We start from the raw sequence: 19031 nt of genomic DNA on the forward strand, positions 1-19031 counted from the left end.
ATTTAAACCTTAATCCTGCCCAGTTACTAGGGAGAAGGAATGGACGATGTTGATGAAAGCCGTATATCACCACACAGGAGCTTCATACTGTATGTTAGTGTTCGCTCACATCTGCAAGAAAGTAAAAGCTCCTTAATTTATCATTGCATCATTACTATGATTATAAAATAACTATAAAAATACCTTTTTTTTTTTACTTTTTACTTTTATCCCATTTATTCATTTAGCTGCTTTGATCTGTTGTTTAACAAGCTGTTAAAACTGAAAGGGCAAAATAAAAAAAAGAGAGAAAAGTCAGCGTTCATAAAGTTATCTTTTTCGCTCTTACTTCAATTCGACCAAACTTCGACAGATTTACGAGCGGGCTAATGAACGGGAGCAGACGAGTAGTGATGCTGTGAAAAAGACCCGAGAAAGTGTAAAGAGTTTTCTCGTGTAAAGATCACAGAGCTGCAGCTGAAACACAAGCTTTTGGCTCAGGTCCTGTTTTTTGTTTGATTTGCGGAAGGAGAATATGATTGTTAATTGTTGACATGTGTTTTTCTTTGCTTGGATGCCGTTTGGTTGGAGGCTGAGATGATAAAAATGACAAACTGAAGAAGAGAAATGTTTTTTTTATTATAAAACAGCTCTGCTGAAATCTTAATTTTAATGGGTTAGAAGGTTAAAATTATCCTTATATGGTATTGTTTCTACAGGAACAACTAGGGATGTTAAGGATTAATGATTAATCGATTAATTGCTGTGAAGAATTAAATCGAATACACAATAATTAACTGAAAATGTTGTTTTGCATAATGTTTCTCCGTAGCTCATGACTATTAACTTGTACGCCACAAGAGGGTGCACTTGCAGTTCAGGCCATGGCCAGTATTGTACACTGTAATTTTAGCGAAGACTTTCTTGTGGTAGAAAACCTTAAGCTTCACATCTGACTGTTACGAAGCCCTGACACTGGAGACTCCTTCCATCAATGATAATATTGACAAAATATTGATTTTTCTTCCGTCTTAAGCAACATTCTGTTATAACAAAGTCCTGAGTCTTGAATAATGTGGAGCATCCACCATGCGGTTACATCCCTGTGAATGAGCCGTTACTATAGAAACCATGTTTATGGCTGTGTACTGTAAGTATACTCATACATTTGGACATGGATACACGAATGCGTTTAAAAATCTGTCGTTGAAATCTTTTCTGCGTATTTAAATCCCGTTTAGAAATGATGTTGGTGAAGGGGAATCCTAGATCCCTGAAGTTATATATATTTTTATTGTCCTAATTATCTCATCATTGATTAGAGACACAATACACGTGTAATTAAAGCTTTCGCACGTACATCGACGTCAGCGTGTACCTTAATTCTCATCTCGTCAGCATTTTTACTCACTTGTCGAACGCTCTTGCTGACGGCGTACATATGCAAGACTCGCTGTCCTTGCAGACGGCTTATTAAACAGGGATGTCTGGTTGGAGGTGGGCGGCACAGCGGGGGTTAATTTGTCTGGGCCCGAGGCAGCGAGGGAGAGGGGGAAACGGAGCGCTCGGGCTCTAATGAAGCAGCCGGAGGTGGCATGACTGACCATAGTATTGGTTTGATTATGAGCCGACGCCGGCTCCCCTCGCTGTGTTGTGTTACAACGGCGAACTAATTGCGTGCAGCAATTGCGTCCTAGGCAAGTGTGTGTTAGACTGACGAAGGAATAAATAACACATGTACCAGGTTGTGAGTCACAGCAAATGGAGTAGATGAATGTCCTCGGTGCTGATGCACAGTTCTGCAAAGCCATGGCTGGTTAATACCTGTCTGTTGAGCGACACGAGCGTTAATCAGATACCCAGGCGTATCAAAAAAATGACAGTTTTTTTCCCCCTTAAAATAAATTTATAACAGTTTAGACTGTATTGATGTTAATAAGATCGAGAAAGGTGTGAATAAAAGTGTTATGACACCTGCCTGTCAGCAAGAGTATGTTTTTATACACTATATCTGCACTGATCTTGTGATATCGTCTTCCTGCTTTTAGGGTGGGGCCGTATGTGTGTGTGTGTGTGTAGGAGCGTGTGCTTGTGTGTGTAAGAGACACCGAGAGGAAGATATGCATCTCAACAGGTCCTGTGAAACTCACAGATTGGCCGATCGGTCCCCTGGGACATGAAGTTCCTTGCGTTTTATTGGCTGTCAGCTTCCAGCTGCCACTCTGAGCGAAGGTTGAGGGCGGGATGATATCTTTCCTTGTTGCTAGGTTACAGGTGCACCTGATGGGGCTGATAGATATGGATAGGGGAGAAAAAAAAAACAAGTGTAATAGATGTGAGTCAAGAAATTCCTGAAACTTTGACTTTCTGTAAATCAGATCTTAGTTCTGAGTGTTGTGATGAAAGAAATCTTGTTGACGTAATGACTCAAGGTTCGAGCATTGATAGTATAGCTTTAAAAAAAAAAAAAAACGACTCCTAATTGCTCAGGACCAGCCTAATTACTGCTCGGGAACAGTCGATCTGGGTTAAGTGAGGTGAATGATCACCACCGCTCCTGCTTGGGATGGAAGAGAACAGGGATTGATGATTCAGTGAAACAGAGCGCTGGCTTCAGAGGAGCATCTGGACTACAACGAAAATATGCACCAAGAAGATCACAAGTGACCGTTTAGCCAGACTGTCATCAGGTTCAAGTCTAACCGACGCTTTTTTGGAGAAATTACTTCTTTTTTTTGTGCTCATCTTGACGCCTCTCTTTAGATTGCGATATTCAAGAAATATCACACTTGGAGTCATGCTGTTGTAATGAATATCACAAAGGCACAACCAGCTGTGCTGATAACCAGCATAACAGCACTACCTGAAGTGTGATATTGCTTTTATACAACAGTTATAAAAACACTATTTATTATCAATAGATTATGATTGGTTTGTCTAATTAAACAGTTATTTCACAGCGCAAAGACATATCCATCCGCCCGCACAACAAACTAAACGGTACAGTACGCTAGTGGGCGACAAGGTGGCTTAGTGGTTAGCCATGTCGCCTTGCACAACCTGCGTCCGGGTTCGATTCCCGTCTTGGGTCTGTGCGCATGGAGTTTGCGTGTTCTCCCCGTTTTTGGTGGGTTTCCTCCAGGTACGTCGGTTTCCTCCCACAGTCCAAAGACAGGCAGATTAAGCTAATTGGCGTTCCCAAATTTCTCATAATGTGTGAGTGTGATTGTGTATGTGTGTGTGCAATCCTGCGATGTATTGCTATCCTGTCCAGGGTGTACTCCGTCTAAGTGGGTAAGCTAGTGCACTTGCTCCATACACCAAGTAGTGCTCTTGATCAAGGGTCCGAGAGGGATTTGGGATACATCCTTGTGTTAGAAGATTAATTTGTAGCTCACGTTAGCCATGAACAGAGCAACACGGAGGTGATTCGGAACGACTTAGAAGCAATTACTAAAGAGGCGGTGTGTTGTTTAAGATGATGTAACATTATCAGATGTGTGTTCTTGCTGAAAGTGCTTTTGTGACTGGTATTGAATGGTTTTTGGCAGGCAGCTGCTCTCTTCTCAGTACTGCTGATCATACAGACCTACTTTCATTTATGCTGCGGCAGCACTCATGGAACGACTCTCGTCCAATCAGATTGCTCGGTCGGAACTAACTCTCGTATAAACTTACTACTGTGCACAAAAAAAAAACAAGATACTAAAGGAAAGTAGTATGTAGCCTTTTAACTTGAGTCAGTTTCGTGTAATTTGAGGTCAGCAGAGACGCTTCATGACAACACTCACGACGTTCGAGGTTTGACTTGGAACTCAGACTCTCATTCAGCTTAACATGATCTAAAGCCCTGCTAGCTACAGTAAGTGCGGTTTCCTCACACTGTAAAAGCCAGGCTTTGATGGAGTTGTTAAATAGCTATTTGCCGTAATGTAACAGTCATCATTCTAATCGGTTTAGTTTGTAATCCGATCCCGGCTCTCCAAATGCGATTCCCTGATGCTTTCGCTTCACAGTCGGAATGAAAACTGAGATTTTTCTGTAAAACGCCTGAACTTTGCTCGCGGTTACGATCCGAATGAGAAATAGAGCTTTTACGGCAGAAACCGCCAGTCTCGCACCATGTCAAGTGTTTTCCCAGGCTGCCACGCATCACCAGTCCCTCCGAACGCAAGCTAGAGCGCTGTGCCGGAGGATGATGGACACCTCCAGTCCTCCGTGTGTGTCTCCAAGATGCCGTGAAGTGATGGAGTGCGTACGATCCTCCGTGTCTCTCTGAATGGCGGACAGAGAAGCGAATTGACCTTTAGGAGAGGGATTTAGATTTGCTTGCAGGATTGGGTCGTTCGTCAGGACGTTCACCGGCTGCGCACATGAGACATGAGACTTCCAGGCTGGTAAACTCTCCGGCTAGAAAATGTGTGTGTGTGTGTGTTGTTCAACAGAAGTGAGTGATGATGAGTTTATGGAGTCAGGAGGAGCCGCTTCCCCAAAGAGCGCTGGTGGAACGCTGGGATGAGAGGTGCATTAGTGTAGCAGAAAAGGGAGCTTTTACTCTCAGAACTGTTCTGTTATTCTGTGTATCAGAAGTCTCGGTTTGACTCGAACGGCACTTAAATAACAAAAAATGTATGCAAGGCTCACTCATACACACACACACAAACAGAGACATGCACAGCACACAAACACAGATATAACAAGCACTGTATTTGCATGCACACACACACACACACACATACACACACAAATACAAAGTTCCATATACGCCTCCACAAATATATTTACAACACACACAAGTACATTACCACACACAGAGACATACACAGTACATAAACACAGACACAAATACTGTATAACAAACCCTGTATATGCATGCACACACACACACACACACACACACACACAGTGTTATGATACTTGGTGTGTTATTGTATTACATAAACACGTCCCAGAGGCCCGGGCTTCTTCCTGTTGTCTTCCTGGTTTTCTCAGCTCTCAGTCTGACTGAGTTCCACTCTCACTCTCACGCAGTCTTTACTCAGTGATTAACTCTGATCTCACATGAGCAGAATGCAGCACAGACCGCAGCTTGTTGAACTGTGACCCAGCATCCCAGGTTTATCCCATGTGTTTTCACACACACACTCTTTCTCAGTGATGAAGGAGATCCAATCAGACGTAAAGTTTCCATGCAGGACACTCCAGATCACTTACAGTGAGGACACTTCTGGGAAACAAACCATATTAGTTAAATGTGGATTTTCCATCTCTCTTATATATCCACACTTTCTACATATTTTTTTTCTGCCTGTCAATCTTAATGTCTGCATTTTTTTCTAGGGTTAAAACAAACTAAAGCTCCTGTCCTTCAGGGTACGTCATCCACTATAGGGGTAACTGAGAGGCCAAAAGATATCATATAGTATAATATTTCAAAACCTGAAGTCATTCTAATGATTTTAACCCCAACTCCTGACTCTTTACTCTACTTTTTACTCTTTATCCTAACCTCGGCCCCTAACCTTTACCCTAAATCCCTAACACTTTGCACCCTGGAGTTTTTTTCAGGGTTAATCAAAACACCTACCTACCCATCCATTCTCAACCACTAGCCCTTTACCCTTAACCCAAACCCTTTACTCTAGTCTGTGACCCATACCCTAAACCCAACCTTTTACCCTAAGCCAAACCCCTACCCCTTTACACAAGCCTCAACCCCGAACCCTTTACTGTAATTTCTATCCATTTACCTCAAACCCTATCCCTTTGCCCTAAGCCAAATCCCTAACCCTAAGCAGCGATCGCTAACCCCTAACCCTTTACCCTTAACCCAACTCCTAAGCCCTAACCCTTTACTTTAAACCATAATCCCTATCTTTTTCCTTACCCTTTATCCTAACTGCAACCTCTAACCCTTTACCCTAAACCCAATTCCTGAGCCCTTACACTAAACCCTAAACCCTAACCCTAACCCTAACCCTAACCCTAACCCCAATCCTTTACCCTAAACCCTACTGTATATTCTAACCCTAACCCCAATCCTTTACCCTAACCCCTAGCAATAATATATAATCAATAATAAAAATAGTAACTAATTAAGTAAGAGTTATGCAGAGGTACAAATTTTATTATTATTAAATGTATTTTGTATTTAATATACTGTATATTTTTAAACTACAGCTAATAAAATGCTTAAAAAAGACACAAATCAACGATGATGATGAAGGCAAGTTATAGCCTTAAGTTGCAAGAGTTTTTTAAAATTATTTTTATAATTATTATAATTATTAAGCAGAAAACAAAACAGAAGAAATTTTTGATTAAATACATATAAACCAATTGTACTTTAAAAATTCAGGGGTTTTTTTGGGCCCCAGATGCTCTTGGGACAGTAGGATGGTGAGGAAGTTTGGGTCAGTAAGAGTGATGTCAGTGCTCAGATCTGTGTGCACGATTCTTTTGCACAACGTCGTTTCAACTATATTACAACGTTCATACAGCGCCAGGATTCCTGCTGGGAAGTTTGTCCAGACTTGTGTCGATTTCACCGGATGTCTATTGCGTTTAGAATTCACTTCTTAAACACACAGCAGTTTCTAAAGGAGGTTCGACAGATGTGGTGTCATTTTTGCGATTTCATCTGCTTCGAAACTTCTGTGAGACAGCCATGGAGCAGACTTCCTTTTTTCCTTTTTTTTTTTTCTTCTGTCTTCCTCATCCTTCTCCTACATTTGTGTCATTAGTTACTGAAGCGAAAAAAAAAAAGTCCAGAAGTTTTTCTTTCAATTAAAAGTGTATTGCAGGTGGACGTTCTGCCTCGTCTGTGAGCTGATCTGTGTGTACAGGTGAAGAACGGATACTCTCTCTCTCTCTCTCTCTCTCTCTCTCTCTCTCTTTCTTTTGCTTATGCCTCTCGCCAGCAGGTTTAGTCACCCGGAGTGTAGAGACTCATTCAAGGAATAAAGCTTTAAGTCAGTAAGAATTTCCTCATAGAGACTGTAGAGTTCAGCCAGATGTATGCTGATGTCACTTTTTCCTTCGTGTGTGTGTGTGTGTGTGTGTGTGTGTTACATCAGAGTTAGAAAGAATTTTTTTTTGGCCCCAGATGCGAGACAGTAGAATGGTGAGGAAGTTTAAGTCAGCAAGAGTGATGTCAGCGCTGAGATCTGTGTTTCCCATGGAACAACACGACGCTGGCCAATTTTTATTTTATTTAACTATAAAATTCTCTGACATCTGTGGATGAGAAATTGAGATTTGATTCAGGAGTAAGAAAACGATTGAACGAATAACTGAGAGCCTGATTTGTATGAAAAGTGTGTGTGTGTGTGTGTAAGAGAGAGAGAGAGAGATGTGTGAGACAGAAAAAGTGAGAAATTGAGGTCAAATTTCACACAAATACTTATCCAAACACACAGCGCAGTACCTCTCTCTCTTTCTCTCTCTCTCTCTCTCTCTTTCTCTGTCTGTCTCTCCATACACTCACATTTCTAACCTCTGTTTATGTCTGATGCACCTGATGCTGAAATGTCTCTCCTCGCAGTCCAGTGTGTGTGTATGTGTGTGTGTGTGTGTGTGTAAGCTGACTAAGGGCTCCATTTCTCCTTGTCATTTTCTGGCTCTAGTAAAGCGACATTCTCTCTCGCCAAATAATTACTCCTGGCACAGGAATGTGTGCTTTCAATTAAAGCTCCCTCTAAATTAATTCGCGTGCCTTCCTCAACGTCGCTGCTCTCTGTCGCTTCATCCTGCCTGTTCAAAGGTCAGGAAGGAATCTTAAATCACGCCCACTTCCTCAATGAGGAAATGGGATTTTTACAACGAGCATCTTTTTTTTTATTTTCTCAATGAACATGTGGATACTCAAACATGTGGATGAATTCATATACAGTTCCTGTGTCTTGTGCTGTCACGACGATTCTTTAATCTGGGTCTAGATATTTAATTCATGTAAGAATATAAATAATAATAAAATATATTTGTTAATTAAAATAAGCTTGACATCCATTGCGAGGTAGTGTAAAGTGTACAGTAAACAGAGGTTAAGTTTATTTAATTCAGCTGCATATGATGTCTAAGTTCCTCTGCATACACTTTATAGCTTTATTTTGCAGCATCAGGGGCACGATAACTGAAACTAATGGCCCGGATACATGATCGTTTTTATATTTATTTACTTGTAAATCAGTTTTAGACAAAGCTGCTTGCAAACCAGGTAGACAAAACCTACTCCACCATGGCTGATGGGCACGAAGGCCACACCTTCTTTACTGAGTGACTGGAATAGAGGCCACACCTACTCCACATAAGCTGATGGCCACAAAGGCCACACCTCCTTTTCTTAGTGACAGGAATAGAGGCCACACCTCCTTTACTGAGACTGACAGCCATAAAGGTCACACCTCCTTCATTGAGACTGACAGCCATAAAGGCCATACCTCATTCATTGAGATTGACAGGCACAAAGGCCACACCTCCTTTACTTAGTGACTGGAATAGAGGCCACACATTGTTCATTAATACTGACATACATAAAGGCCACACCTCCTTTACTTTGTATCTGTATCTTTAAAGCACTTTTTGTAAGTTGCTCTGAATAAGAATGTCTGCTGTATACCTAAACGTAAATATAAATGTAACCCGAAATACAAAACACACGTTCTTCACTAAGCGTGACAGGAACAAAGGCCACACCTGCTTCATTTAAACTGACCGGCACAAAGGCCACAGCGCCTTTACTTAGTAACTGGAATACAAACCACACAGTCTTTACTGAGACTGACAGGCACAAAGGCCACACCTCCTTCACTGAGACTGACAGGCACAAAAGCCACACCTCCTTCACTGAGACTGACAGGCACATAAGCCACACCTCCTTCACTGAGACTGATAGGTACATAAGCCACACCTCCTTCACTGAGACTGACAGGCACAAAAGCCACACCTCCTTCACTGAGACTGACAGGCACAAAAGCCACACCTCCTTCACTGAAACTGACAGGCACAAAAGCCACACCTCCTTCACTGAGACTGACAGGCACAAAAGCCACACCTCCTTCACTGAGACTGACAGGCACAAAAGCCACACCTCCTTCACTGAGACTGACAGGCAAAAGCCACACCTCCTTCACTGAGACTGACAGGCACAAAGGCCACACCTCCTTCACTGAGACTGACAGGCACAAAGGCCACACCTCCTTCACTGAGACTGACAGGCACAAAAGCCACACCTCCTTCACTGAGACTGACAGGCACAAAGGCCACACCTCCTTCACTGAGACTGACAGGCACAAAGGCCACACCTCCTTCACTGAGACTGACAGGCACGAAAGCCACACCTCCTTCACTGAGACTGACAGGCACAAAGGCCACACCTCCTTCACTAAGACTGACAGGCACAAAGGCCACACCTCCTTCACTGAGACTGACAGGCACAAAGGCCACACCTCCTTCACTGAGACTGACAGGCACGAAAGCCACACCTCCTTCACTGAGACTGACAGGCACAAAGGCCACACCTCCTTCACTGAGACTGACAGGCACAAAGGCCACACCTCCTTCACTGAGACTGACAGGCACAAAGGCCACACCTCCTTCACTAAGACTGACAGGCACAAAGGCCACACCTCATTTACTTGGAACTGGAATAGAGACCACACCTTTTTTTACTGAGACTCCTCCATCACTCCGTCACTGATATTGTTAGGTACAGAGGGTCGGTCCAACTTTACGTCCTTCACTTTAAGGTCTTAGTGCAAAGGATTAAATTAAATATTAGGCTTAATCCATAGAATTTAATCTTGGCAAAATTAATAGTTGGCAAAATTTTAAGGGGCATCAGTGCTAATATATTTTTCTTAATGTGCCTGTGTGTAAGAAAAACAGTAACCTCGGCTAATATCATGCTGACGCGGCTCTCGCCGCCAGACGCCCCACTGTTTAACATCACAACTGGACTTTTCTGAGCCGCTCTTTCACCTTGAACGCAAACGAAAGCGATTGTCACTGAGATCATCGCGGCATGTTGCTCAGACATTACACCTCACGCTAAAAGACAAAAGATTCAGGAATAATGTGTTGACACAAGTCTGTTACTTTACGGAGCATACTCTGTGTTCACACATATATAGAGTAACACATGAAAAAGTGTTGTGGTGTATAAGAAGATTACCTTACGCCATATTCTAATGTTTGTTCTTTTCGCCTGCAAAGTCTGTTCCACACACATCACCACGAAATGGCTCCAAGGAGATAAGAGGGTGTTATGACAAACGATGTCACCTAAACACGTGCGATGTGCTTGACAAATTACTGTAAGCTCCAAAAATGTGAATTAAACTGCCAACAAAGACGCCATGCACAAAAAAGGTACTTAATTCCCTTTAAACCACTTAGTTATGTAATTCATCTTTGGGACTTTATTAAAATAAATTAAACAGGCAATCACTACAAAGGGAAATGGACTATATTATACTTAAAGCTTTAATTGTACAGTTTTATAAATAACAGAATCAATGCAAACTTTGCATCAATGTGAGCATCAGAACTGGACCACGGAGCGATAGAAGAAGGTGACCTGGTCTGATGAATCATGTGGATGGTTGGGTTTGTACAGTATTTGTGTTACTTACCTGGGGGGGAAAATGGCACATGGATGCACTATGAGAAGAGGGCAAGTCGGCAGTGTGATGTTCTGGGTAATATTCTGCTGAGAAACCTTAGGTCCACCTTCGTAGACATGTCAGCTACCTAAACATTCCTGCAATCCAGGTTCAATCCTTCATGGGAATTGTATTGTGTAATGGCAGTGGATCCCTGCCACATTGTAAAAATTGTTCTGGAGTTGTTTGAGGAACATGACAAAGGAGTTCAGGGTGTTGGACTCGGTCTGCAAATTCCTCAGATCTCAATTCGAACGAGCATCTTTGGGATGTGCTGTAAAGTCCCATTCGTGGATGCTCCACCTCAATTACAGAACTTAAAGTAATCTTGGTGCCAGATAACACACCATAACCTCAGAGGTTCTTGTGGAGTCCATGAGAATCCATCTCACAACTTAGTATTTAAGGAGATCTCTTGCTAATAGCAGCTTCCAGCGAGCTTTAAGAAGTATTTATGAAGAAGTATAAAGAGAATTTTAGTGATTGAATTGGGATTAGATTTTGATTTAAGATGTTTTGATTAAGTAGTGTATAATACATAGTTCATAGTATAATGTGCCAACTTAACAGATTTTTTTTTTTAGTTTTTAAATATTTATCTCTAGAGACATGTTTGTAGTTCATGCGTACAGTTTTTGCCACCGTATCCAAGCCCTCTTTAAAAGTAAAAAGAAAAAAGTGCCTGGCCATAAAGTCCAACCTGATAAGAGATTTGCTTGGGGTTTATTGGCTAAACAACCAACAGGAGGCCGTGTTAGAAAACTGGGACATGTCCCTGTGTCCGTCTCTACCTTCTAAGCTTTGATTCCTGTCTCTTAGGTCCAAGCTTGGAAGTGAACACGTTGTTCTGTCCGGCTCCAGAAGGTCCCTGATGTTTTATTCAGCAGTGCCTATGAACGCAATGGGGACAGCTCAGCCTTGTCCCGTCCCCTCCCTCACTCGCTTCCTCGGATCGATATGTCCGTGTCTCAGAGTCCCTCTTGTCATCTCTCCTGGCTGACACGTCTCTCCACTTGCCCACTGCTTGGTATTCTGGTGCGAGACTGCCTCATGCGCCGCAGCATTTATCCATCAGCCTGGCTGGAGATGAAGGGATGAGTATAAACAGAAAAAAGGCAGACAGTTTGCTAGGTCAGGGCTAAGACTCTTTTTCTGCGCTCTTCTTTCTTTCCCAAAAGCTTGTATGTATTTAGTTTCCTTTGAGCTTTGAGAGTTGAGAGGATTGTGGTGCCCGTAAATCCACTGAGCTCAGTACTAAACACAACTTATGTAACAGTATGGAACATCATGAGTTATTAGGACAAATACAGATTTTCCCTACTATGCTAGAAGCTATTTACACCTATCTTAGCAAATTAGATTCTTTACTTATTTTTTTTTATAATGGCTAGTCTAATGCTAGCTAGCTTGCTAGCAGGGTTACCTTGTTTACAGAATTATTTTTTTTAAAGAAAACAATACAATTCCAATATACAGTGGGTTATTCTTTTAGTGATCCTGGCTAGCTAGCATGAACTAACTAATTTTGAAGAGTCAGTACAGTGGTACCTCGGCATATGATGCCACGCCGTACAATTTTTCACCTTAAGAAATACATTGACCTTGGCATTTGAAGCATTTGCAGCGTACAAGCTGACAAACTGAGCTGACCTGAACGCTGGCTAAGTTGCGAGTACGTCCGAGAGCCGTTCAAAACTTGTTTGCATGAGTGGATGGCCAAGTGAAACAAATGGACTTCTTTTGTGGGTTTTTTTTTTTTTTTTGCATTTTGATGATCACATTTGTGCAAGATTTAGCAAAGACATACAGTAGCACCATTGGTCCCAAGAATGTTAGCAAAAAGAAAAAGATTTGTTTTTAAAGCAGCCTGTGCCAAGAGGAATATTAAATTAAGGTTAATGAGGGTTAATGTCTATTTCTTTAATATATATTTCCTTAATTTTTATGTCTTTTTAAAATGTTTTATTTGTTTTTATATGCAAAAATATGATTAAAGTGTTGAAAAAAAAATTTTTGGGTGGCTGAAACAGCACCGCATTTACATTATTTCCTACTGTATGAGAAAATGCATTTCACGATACGAAATTTCATACGAAAGAACTCACCTCCAGAAGGGATTATTTTCGTACACAGAGGTTTCGCTGTACAGTACTAGCTAGCAAACTAGCAGCTACGTTTAGGCATAACTGGCTATTTTAACTAAACTTTTTAAGCAAAGTTCTCATATTTTAATATCAAGATAGCAGTGGAAAAAGTTTGTTTTTAAATAAGTACAGCCAAAAAATGAATAAAAAAAATTTTTAAATGAAAGGAATAGCTGATGAAAGTAATAGTTTAGTGTCAGTAATTAACAGAAAATTCTGGATTCTTCATTACAGAAAAGTTAGCAAAAAGCTCATTTATTCCTCTTATTGATCTCCAACAGCAGCATTATTCATTCTCTTAGACTTTTGAAATCAGAACATGAGCATGTGAAGCGTGTGTGTGTGTGTACGTGCATGATGAGATCCCTCTCATGGGCAATACGAGGCGGCTGTGAGGAGGGTCGGTGATTATCAGTTGTCTAAACAGACAGATGGAATTTGTGAGAGTGACTGACAAAATTTTGATCGCTGGAAAGAGAGAGGGAGAGAGAGAAAGAGAGAGAGAGAGAAAGAAAGAGAGGAGGGGTGCACAAATAGCTAAACCGCACAATATGACCTTATCTACCATTCTTAGCATGAGGTGCCACTTGTTCACCTTCCTGACAAGACACATCTTGCCCTATGGCCTTTATTCCTCCAATCGTCTCTCCCACTCTTTCTCTCTTTCTCTTTTATTTCATCTCTCTTTCCCGCAGAAAGAGGAGAGGGTCAGTCGGGGAAAGACGCCCATCCGAGGCCTCTTACATAACTCAGGCTGACATTTGGATCTTTTAGCACGTTTCTGCACTGTGATCTCCAGCCATGCTCGAGTGCGACTGCAGCGATGCCCTCTCACTGTGGATCATGTCAAAGGAAGCGATAGCTGCTTCTCTCTCTCTCTCACTCGCTCTCCCACTCTCTTTCTCTTAATCACACACACACACACACACAAACAAAACAATATATCAAAAGCTGACATGTCTTTACCAATTAATTACCAATGTTCTGTCTGCTAGCCTTTGTATGATAATAAATTCAAACAGTTTGTCTATGCCTGTGCCAGTATTCCACTTGTTATATTATTATCATGGTATATGAAAGTCGTATGTACAGATTATGCTGCCTGGCGGAAAAAAAGGTAGTAAGTAAACAACTAACCGTAGTTGCTTGTTCGTCTTCAGCATACAAAGCATTTTTGTTATACAAACGACTAGGCCAGTCGTGCCTACAACCTGGTCGTGCATATGTTTTGGTGCATATGTTTTGTGTTCATCAGTGGAAAGCCAAGCGAAGGGAGTTTGTATATATATTTTTTCTGTTTTTTTTGCATTTTGGGCAAGATTTAGTGAAGACATAGCACCATGAGTCCCAAGAATGTTAGCAAGGATGGTAGCAAGAAGAAAAAGGAGTCGCTTTCAGTTTGTTTTTAAAGCAGCCCGTGGCAAGAGGAATCTGAGATTAAGGTTAATAAGTTATAATGTCTATTCATTTCATATTTTACTTTATTTACAGTACATGTCTTTTTTTTGTTTTTAGAAAATTGGTAATATTGGCCATATTTTTTAGGTGTCCGAAACGGGTTATCTGTATTTACATTATTTCCTATAGGAAAATCTGTTTCACAATACAAAATTTCGACTTAAGAACTCGCGTCTGGAAATACAGCTGTATTTACTCTCTACCGTTGTTGGCATAAGTCATATAAAAAAAAAATTTGTTTATAAATAGCTGGTTACACTGTCAAGGTATACAATTACATACAGTATATCTCACTGTTGTTACTCTTTTGAGGGTGTGGTCAAGTGGGTGGATCTAGAGAGCAGAAGGGGGTGGAGCTTTGGTAGCAAAACAATGAATGGAAAAACTCTAAGGAAGCTAGGTGACTAGTAAAGGATATACAAGTGCATGTACATTCATAAAATGATAAATGTCACATTTTGTGTTTTAATTTTTATTTTTGTTTGATTTTAAAATCAAATTATCATTTACATATAGTTTAAATTAGCTCTTTAAGGCAGGGTGTATACACATAAAGTGAGAATAAGTCTTCATAATATCATCCTCGACCTCGGCCTAGTGGGCAAATACAAAGTTTATGTTTTTTTTTTCTTTTTCCTCCTCCAAAAGCAATGAACAAAAATAGAGGTTAACACACTGTTTGTTTTACATTGTATTTCTTCTTGGCTCCTTTTGGTTAAGCTGTTATATAGATTTCCAGAAATGTTAAGTATATAGTTCCCAGAGGGGTTGTAGTAATAAAAGGGCACTGTTTATGTTGGCAAGGTTTGCTAGAATATTTTTGGACTTGGCATCAGTAAGTAAAGGAATTAAACGTCTTGGGGTGTGCTGTTAGAGGAAAATACTCTATGTGTTATGATCTTACATAAAGCGGTGATTATTTTCCTCCAACAGCATGTCTCGAAGTCCATTCATGTTGTGGGACGTCCATAAGACAAGTATTTACTCCTGTAGTAGGCATCGTACACGTCCCTGTGAATGACTCGTTGCTATAGAAATTATGACGTTTTTTAAAAGAATTGTTGCTTGAAGCTGCGATGTGGTGTCAATTGATATAGTCATTCATATTTCCAACATACAACATGACTGTAATTATCATGCAAGTTAATATGATAAATCTGTGAGCTGTTGTTCTTTTCTCTTTCACTCAGGCGGGGATGATCCGAACCGAGAAGGAGGAGTTCTTCATCGAGCCGGTAGAGACGGGACATCATGTGACGGAGCAAGAGGACGGTGGCGGCGGTCGTCCTCACATTGTGTACCGTACTGCTGCCGTGAAGAAGCCTCCCGCTAGCCCACTAGCCACGGACCTTCGTTCCAGAGGTCAGCCTTATTTGTGTCGTCTTGTTTATAGCGCTAATAAATAATGTAATAAATCACACACTGGACGGCTTTCGAGCGTGAATGGCCCGTTAAAGCATCCTAATTGGATTCAAGTCCAGACTTAAAGCAACTTCAAAAAACCTGATTTAGTTTTTTTTTTTTGGAGGCTTTCAGAGGTGGACTTGCTGGCGTATTTCAGATCATTGTTCTGCTGCATAACCCAAGTGCACTTAAGGTCATGAACTGATGGCCGGACAATAACTTCAGGACTTCATCAATTATGTCAGTTATTTCGATTAGTATTTCAAATACTTTTTCACAGCACTATATATACACATATACAAGATACAGAATTCATATCCAGCATTGCTGCAGCGAGAGCATTTTTCCTTGTTCTTTTTATTCCCCGGGGGAATATGCAAGGCGATTCATGGTCAGAATAAAATGCTTCCGAGACGTGCCCGGACAGGCAAGACCGCTCCGGTCTTTGGCAGCGCAAGTCTCTGTGCTGCATTGTGCATCGCTCCACCAAAGTGAGGGACCATGAGCTCTCTCAGCAGTTGACAGAAATGAAGAAAGGATTGGATTATGCAGTATTAAGCTTCAGCGAGTGTGTATGAGTGCAAGAGAACAAGGTGTTCAGTTTCAAATGTTTGGCCTATATGTGAAGCCTGTTACTATGGAGCCGGCTGGACTCTTGCTGCGTGTGATCGATGGGGTCGAGCCAGCTTCTGAATGTGTTAGCCTTGACACTCTGTTTATGATCCTGCATGTTAAGGGGCAGAACAAGAGGCATGCTGTAACAGTCGGAGGGTTTCAAATCGATATGGAGCGCTTCGATTTATTAGATAAGGACAAAGGACGTGCTAAAGCTGTAGGCTGATTTCCAATTTAATATTACAGACAATTCCTGCTGTCTGGTATTTTTCTGTTTGTGGTGCTTGTTGTGACATATGCACATTTACTGGCATCAACAACATGCAACATGCCCCCTAGTGGTCCAGTGGTAAGCACGTAGTGTTTTTTTCACCTGCGTTTTCTGCTCAGGCCATTGGTTTAATATTAATGTTGTTTTGAGGTTGTTTTTGCAACATTGTATCGTTCAGTGTTGTCCTAAAGTCATTCTCACATTCAGAAACAACTTAACAACACTGTTGTCCCAACGTTGATAACATTCCAAAATTAACAACGCAGCAACATTTTGAGAACACAAAATTCCTGCTTGGCTGGTGCGGACTGAGTGTTTTCAGGATAGTCTCTCCGGATCCACCACGAGCCTAACCAAATTACTCCAAGTCAATGAGTTTAAGCAATAATAATAATGAAAAGTACCTGTAGTATACTGAATATATTTCCATATTTCAAATATTTAATTATGTACATCATTATAAGTAGGCTATTGTTTGACATACAAAATTCTATATCCTTAATGTTTTCACTGGCTTACAGATCTTTTTTTTTTACACTTATCTTCAACATGATTCAGGTTTCTCTTTCAAACATGAATAAACAGGAACCAAGTCTCATACCTGTGAAAGATTGGTAAAGGTGAAAAACATGTACTATTCCTCCAGGACTGTAAGGAGAGCCTTCTACTCTGGGAATAAAAAAGGCTGAAGTCATTAAAAGGTGCATTCTAGGAATCAGGGGAGGTTTTGAATGATGAAAGTTTTTTTTTTTTACTAACAGGGCTGAATTGTTGAAAAATGCTAAATATGGAAACTAAAACATAGTATAACATGGGTTGTCATTTGTCTGTATTATAAATTAACTTACTGTACAGTAACAGCTCATGTGGTAAAAACAGCGACAGTAAGAAATGGTTTATGACGAACCCAACTTTTGTCATGTTACCTAATAGGGACAGGAATCAGCAGTCGCCTGCCAATATGATATTATCATGATACCTAAAGTATACCGAAGTATCACTTTTTTTTTTTTTATAAATATTCCAATTCGAGATACAAATTTTCCCTTAATTTTGTCACAATTTTAAACTTTTAAAAAGTTTCATAAGTAATTAAATGTATCCTATTCTTTATAACATTAGTTTTCTCTCTTAAAAACATAAGCAATGTCATGATTGTTATTTCTAAACAACCACTCCTACCACATGGGATGAAAATGTGTACATAGTCCAGAGTGCGGCACCTGTAGGAGTATAAAGAAACGATGAAGTTTTACCGGCTCTTGTTGTTACAGCAGTCTTTCGACTGCTCCCGTCGTGGGGTCGCCACAGTGGACCATCCGATCCGCACACGGTTTTACGCCGGATGCTCTCCCTGAAGCAACATTCCCTTCTTATCTGGACTTTATCTGGACTATTCTTCCGCATGGCACTGAGCCATCAATGCCTCTGAATTCTCAACTTGACAGTGAGCACACAGACAGGTGCGGCTTTTAACACGGGCATGCGGGGCTTCTAAAGAGTGCAATTTGCTAATTACGGCTAATTAGCACTCGCGGTGTTTTAAGACAAGTGTAAGTGTGCGATTGTAGTTAATAAGTGGGTTTGAGACTAATTATCTCACAGAGTTTGGAGAAAAAGACAGATCAAAGGCTTTTAACACACCGATTTTTGATAATGTAATGCCATAAAAATGCATTTCTGTTGCGCCATATGAGTAGCGATCCCTGAATCATTACACAAAAGAATCATGATTCGTAATTAATCCACTCCCCACCCCCATCTCTACTAGCTAACACTGGCTATGTCTAGTATGGCAAATTTACATTATATTTATACAAACTCTCTGATTGTTTTCCTTAGAAAATTCTAGAATAAGTCACCATTTGTATTTTAATCATCAGTGATTTTTTTACAAGTTCTTTAGATACATGTTTTGACCATAGACCACAGCATACTGAGCCTTTAATTCAAAAACGCTAGAAAATTCTCATGCTAGCATGAGACTGAGGTAACAGTGCTGTATTAGCCGTGGTTGCTAAGCAGTGAGCAGACAGGTAAAAACATGTAAAAAAAATAAGTTTTGGTGAAGTAAGAGTCAATTAACCAAATTTTTTCATTTAATGGACTGTATTTTTTGTAATTTAATAATGTATTTTCCAGAATGACTAAAATCAGACTTTCTGTAAGTTTTTAGACAGAAAAGGATGGGTTTTCTTTAGGTTCCTCTCAAATGTCTGTCTTGCTCATTAGAAAACTGAGGTCTTTAAAAAAAAATATATATATATATAAAGCTTTTTGATGTAAGCATTGGTAAACATCTAAGTTTTTATATTTATGTTTCTAACTTACTACTGTGATGATTCGTATCTGTGTGACTTTGGGATTTTTTTCTTGTCATGGTGTGTGCTATGCTACATTGCTGAACAGGATCATTGCTATGGTTGTGGCGCTGTGTGGGTCCAGGGGTATGTGTCTATGTGTGTGTGTGTGTGTGTGTGTGTACATGAGAATCCTGGG

General features: G+C 40.6%; 1 protein-coding gene across 3 annotated transcripts in view; it reads left to right on the forward strand.

Annotated features, from left to right (window-relative positions):
- The window catches only part of LOC128531732 (A disintegrin and metalloproteinase with thrombospondin motifs 2-like), a 141421-nt gene that overhangs the window by 37722 nt on the left and 84668 nt on the right, over positions 1 to 19031 (forward strand). For all 3 annotated transcript variants that reach the window (XM_053505843.1, XM_053505842.1, XM_053505844.1), the window contains one exon: positions 15433 to 15604. In XM_053505843.1, coding sequence (XP_053361818.1) covers positions 15433 to 15604 — 172 coding nt within the window. The remainder of the gene's footprint in view (positions 1 to 15432; positions 15605 to 19031) is intronic.

This window comes from Clarias gariepinus, chromosome 10 (genome assembly GCF_024256425.1).
Source record: "Clarias gariepinus isolate MV-2021 ecotype Netherlands chromosome 10, CGAR_prim_01v2, whole genome shotgun sequence".
Classification (NCBI taxonomy): Eukaryota; Metazoa; Chordata; class Actinopteri; order Siluriformes; family Clariidae; genus Clarias; species Clarias gariepinus.